Here is a 5222-nt window from a genome sequence, read left to right as displayed (position 1 = left end):
CGCCAGGAATTATGCTTCTAATGCTGCATTTAATTACAAAAGCACTTCATTCATCTGAGCAGGTGGAACAGCACACTTGATGTACATTTGTTTCATTACAATTGTTTTTCCACTTTCCCCGAAACACAAAATATAATCTAATAATACCAAAAAACAAATGGTTTTAACTGGATGTTTATTCAGCTGATGATACCATCATGTCCCAGTTTATGCTGATAATATTTTTTTTGTCTTATGGTAAAATAAGTAGAATATGATAAATTAAGACATTCATTTTATATTGACATTTTTATGAAAGAAAAGCCATGTTTACAGACATTGGTTGACATTGTATTGAAAGCTCTTGGTTTCACAAGTGATCTATGAGGTTGTTGGTGACTTGAATGCTAGGACACACATATATGTCAGTAGGCAGATACTGTGCATGTTGTTTTGATGTATGTACAGAACCCCTACGGCGCTGGTGTAGACTGCACAGGCCACATCAGCACAGAAGGGGTTGAAAACGTCGACTCAGATTGATCCGTGACGTACCATCAAGTCCTTTTATTCTTGGTAAGACTTTACGAGGAGCCACATGAGCAGCACAGTGATCAACACAATCATGAAGTTGAGGAAGAGCTCCTGTGTGGATCGCTCCATCTTCAAGCTTTGTTCGAGTAAAATGCGTTGGCAAGATGCTTCAGCAAATCCTTTGCAGGATGGTCAGAGCAGCTCAGCCTCCTACAAATAAAATGTAAAGGGTTTGTATTATGCATGTGTCTAAAAATGGTCCATATATACATTAAACGTAGGATAATGCTGCACATCTATACATCTAACAACCAGTTTTTTTTTAATTGATGGTTGAATTGATACTTTTGTCAAAAATAGAGATTAAATCTGGATTAAAGATATGAAAAATTCCTGCAAGTATCAAAGATGTTTTCATATACTGTGTTCATGTTACTGCAGTACTTAAACGTTTTAAGTAACCCTCCGCTAACATGCATATAGACATCACGCAGACGGCCGCATTATGAGAATGTGTAGTGGCTTAGCAAGTTAGCACCCTGTCATTTGCTTGTTCTTGATAAATCTTGTGTGAAACAGTATGTAGTGACTTATGACTTCATAACACGACAGACATATCTATTATCCAGCAGGTTTCCTATAACTACAAGAGCAAACTATTGTGTTGGCCGCCCTGGCAATATCTGATCCTTTATATCGAGACCAATTCAAACAATGCAAAGGTCGTACTGTATAAAGGAACATATTATTATTTAATGACACAGAGACTGACTGTATTATCTATTTCAGGCACCTCCTGAAGGGCAGAGTTGAAAATGCCAACAGGGCATTCATGGAATGAGGAGGGGGAGAGGGCAAATTCCCCTGTGACCAGCTTCCCTCTGCCAGACACAACCTAGACCCTAAGATTTTAACTAAGAAGTGTGTTGAAGGGCATATATATATATATATGAAATATTAAATCTTCTTCTCTCTCACTTTACCATAAAAAAAATCTATAGGCTTTAGGCATTTTGGGCACTCACCAAACCCACCTCCTATGTCTTTTTCTGTGAATGGAAGTAAAAAAATAAATCTATTATTATTATCATTATTATTATTTAATATTTTTTAAAAAATTCAAAAATAAAATAAAAATATCATTTCCTTTGGGGCTTGAAGAAAATGGCATTTTACCTTCTAAATAAAGTAGTTTCAAGAACATTTCTTATTAAACTGGTACTATCAAAATTAATTGTATGCAGAAAAAAATCCGGTACATCTTAAGATCTAGGTAGGTAGGTAATAGCTAGAGCATCAGCATCAGCAGGGAGAGAGAAACTGTAGCTATTAAAGGGAAATATATTAAAGCGGCATTTACTCAACTTTAATGCACTAGTATAGCCTCATCTATTACAACTTCAATATCCCAAATACTAACAAAATAATTTGCATCAATTCATTTTAAAAGCATATTTTCAATAGTAGTCATGGTTGATTTGCTTTCAAATCAATGGTCACACGGCCCCTTTAATACAGGAGACGGTACAGTAAGATAACTGGTGTACTTACAATGGAATTTGCTCTACAACATGTCAGTACAACTGGGATCCTACGAACCACTTCATTAATATTCAAAGTAATATTAATTACAGAAAATAAGTAGTCAACTACAAATCCCCCAATGTAGTAATGCTCACATTAAACATATAAAGCACAATATAACAGTAAATTTCATAAAAAGATAAATTAGACACATGAGTAGTTAAGAGTTCTGTCCCCAATAATAAGAGTCTAATATGTGTTAATATGTGTATTGAGGGCATTACCTGAACTAATGTCACAGGAAAACTTTGCCTTAAGATGCCTGGTCAGTCTGGAGGATTCCCACCTTCCTGAGTAATGTGATTCCCAACTGCCTGTGTTGGTACTAATGTAGCTGGAGGGAGGAGGATATGTGAGCTGGCATGGAATTTGATGAGGTCATGATCTTACTATATATGTATATATGGTGAGAAGTGTATCCCCAAAAAAAGGAATCGATTTTAGAATATTAGCATTTATTCCGATCTTGTCGACATTGGCCAATGGGCCAACAATGGAATATATTTACAATATGTAAAAAGTCCATCCCTTTCTCTATGATCTTCTGCTGGAGATACATTGTGACAACTCGCAAGTCCTTGTTACTGTCCTTACAAATACGCTGCTACTTCAAACCCACCCACAAACGTCACGTCGGATCATGGGTCCATTGAACCTTTTCTTGAACCATACAATTAGCACGCAGACCTAATGATGGCCAACATACAAAAGTATGCGACCTTTTAAAACTTCCTTCGAGCAATCAGCCTGATTCTTCCAAGCAGGGTTGTTCCAGGGGTAGAAATGAATAGGTAATGTGATATGGCACTATGAAGAATAGTATCTCTAAATATTTTCCATAAACAATATTGTCCTTTCCACGTAGACAAGACATTGCCCTCTCTAGTATGATTAGCCAAAAAATGTATTCTTTAATTTAAAGGTTTATTCACATAAAACATTACAAAGTTTTTTCTTTTGGTTTCTGTACAAACGTCCTATCAGTGCTATTACTGTCTTTTAACATTTTGGTTCTGTGCCCATTCCAGAGACAACCTGTTTTGCGTAACAGTCGTATTAGTGAATGGTCCCTGTCATAGTGCTTCGTTAAACATATTATTATTATTATTATTATTATTATTATTCATTGTTTTATATAGCGGCATCAAATTCCGTAGCGCTGTACAATGGGTAGACAGGACATAACAAGTAGTATGTAACATAACACATTGACTAACAGAGACAACAGATACGATTCAATAAACACAGATATTGTTTTCAAGAGTACCAGAGACTGGTGAGTGAGTTTTAGTTTCACCTTAATACCATCAGACCAGATAGTGAAGTGAGCTTCATCACTCCAGAGTCCAGCGGCGATGTGCTTTACATCACTCCAGCTGAGACTTGACATTGTGCATAGTGATCTTCAAATGGTGCTCAACTGCTTGGCCATTGAACCCATTTCATGAAGCCCACAATGTACAGCGTTTGTCCTATCCTTCCTTCCAGGGGTAGTTTGAATCTCTTTATTGAGTGATGCTGCACGTAATACGCTTACATCTGACCAGGGCACATCTAGCAGGACATACATTTTATGAACTGACTTGTGGCAAAGGTGGCATCCTATGACAGTGACAATAATATGTGATAATTCAGCTGAATAAATTAAAAAAGGTGGCACTAAAGGTAAATAAATACTCAAATACTCAACATTATAGGCACTATTTTTAAATACCCTGTTAAAATTTGTTTTTACCTTCCCACTTAAAGGAAGAGTCTAGTATCCCATGTAGCCCCACAGATAAAGAATACAAATTTAAGTACTTTGTAAGACTTAACTACACATTCCGTAACCTGTATGTAGAAACAAACAAACAAATAAATAAATAAAAGGACTTACCTTTAGGAGAAGCTGCAGCTTTACAGCCCCAGTTTTCACATCACCATTTGCACTTTAATGTATATGATGGCTGTGCCCCCTTATGACATAAAATCCCCCCCCCCCTTGCAAATGCATAGAGGGATAGCTGGGGAGATTTTCAAAAGAGACACCACAAAAATTTAAAGGGACCACAGAGCAGTCACATGCATTAAAGAGCATATGATGGCTGGAGTGTCTCTTTAATAAAGCTAACTGGATGGAGTTCCAGCCTCTCCTGAACAGTCACAGTCTTTGGAAAGCTACACGCTATTTACATATTAATAACTATGAACAACAAACATATCAGTATATATTTAATCTTTTGGCCACAGATCAGTAGCTTGAATCTTGGAGAAACCAGAATTTGTCATCTGTGTTTCTGGTTTTGTTCCATTGCCACAAGAGGCGCATTTGAATTAGGACCGCAGATAGAGCGCAGTACCGTCACTGTCACCTCTTCTAGTATAACTGCATTTATTTTTTCATTCAGTTGTTTACCAGTGTCAGGATTTGGGAGATACTTCATTTAAAGTTCACCTCCTGGAAGCTGAGATAGGTGGCAGCCTGTGGCAGGGCTAGCATTGCGTAATAATGCCTCTCTTCTACTCACACTACTATTACAAAGTAACTTAACGAGGAGGAATAAACAAGCATTTCCCGAGACTGGGAAATAAAGAGGGCTTCTTCCCTCATATACAGAGAAGATGAGGCTTAAGTTCTTATATATCGCTTCTCGGCCTTTTGGCTAAGATCAAGTGTAGTTCCCCTGTGGGAAGGGGGGGACTATGCTGATCCTCTGGCCTTAGGGTTCGGGATAGCAGATGGAGCCCGAGGTGGAATTGCCCCGGCAGAAATGCTGGAGTCACCGTGTGTGGTATTGCACGCCACTGCACACGGTGAGCGCACGTTCTCACTGGCGGCCTACCAGCACTACCTTTTCCCCAGGTACCTTTTGGTCTTGGGGTTAAGTATTTATTTTTGAATCGGGCAGGCCAGCAATGGCCTGTCCCTAAATTATTTTTCTTAATTTATATATTCACTTCGTTTTTACACGAGTGCCCATTAATTTGCCCCCCTTTTGGAATTCACGGTTTGAAATTCACGGCTTGGCCCTCACTATCCTATGGCACATGGATTTGTACCCACGTTTTGGACCCTGTTTTCTTTTTAAGAGGCAGTGAAGCCTGGACTTTGCTGGAGGAGGATTGGGTGCCTTCTGGTCCCT

At 38.3% G+C, this 5222-nt stretch overlaps 1 protein-coding gene and 1 pseudogene across 1 annotated transcript; one reads left to right on the top strand and one right to left on the bottom strand.

Moving 5' to 3' along the window:
* Positions 1–546: 546 nt before the first annotated feature.
* LOC149288915 (sarcolipin) lies at positions 547–642 on the bottom strand. Its single transcript, XM_089491283.1, has one exon. The coding sequence runs from the start codon at positions 640–642 to the stop codon at positions 547–549; it is 96 nt and encodes a 31-aa protein (XP_089347409.1).
* Positions 643–4722: 4080 nt separating this feature from the next.
* Positions 4723–4903, top strand: LOC149288914 (U2 spliceosomal RNA; annotated as a pseudogene).
* Positions 4904–5222: the final 319 nt, after the last annotated feature.

This window comes from Sceloporus occidentalis, unplaced genomic scaffold (assembly GCF_023333645.1).
Source record: "Sceloporus occidentalis isolate IW3139 unplaced genomic scaffold, rSceOcc1.0.p SCAF_49, whole genome shotgun sequence".
NCBI classification, from domain to species: Eukaryota; Metazoa; Chordata; class Lepidosauria; order Squamata; family Phrynosomatidae; genus Sceloporus; species Sceloporus occidentalis.
Note: the sequence above shows the minus strand (reverse complement) of the source record. Positions and strands in the feature narration are given on the sequence as shown.

Excerpts from the sequence above, each read along its gene's own strand:
- LOC149288915 (XM_089491283.1), bottom strand. The coding sequence starts at position 642 with ATGGAGCGATCCACACAGGAGCTCTTCCTCAACTTCATGATTGTGTTG.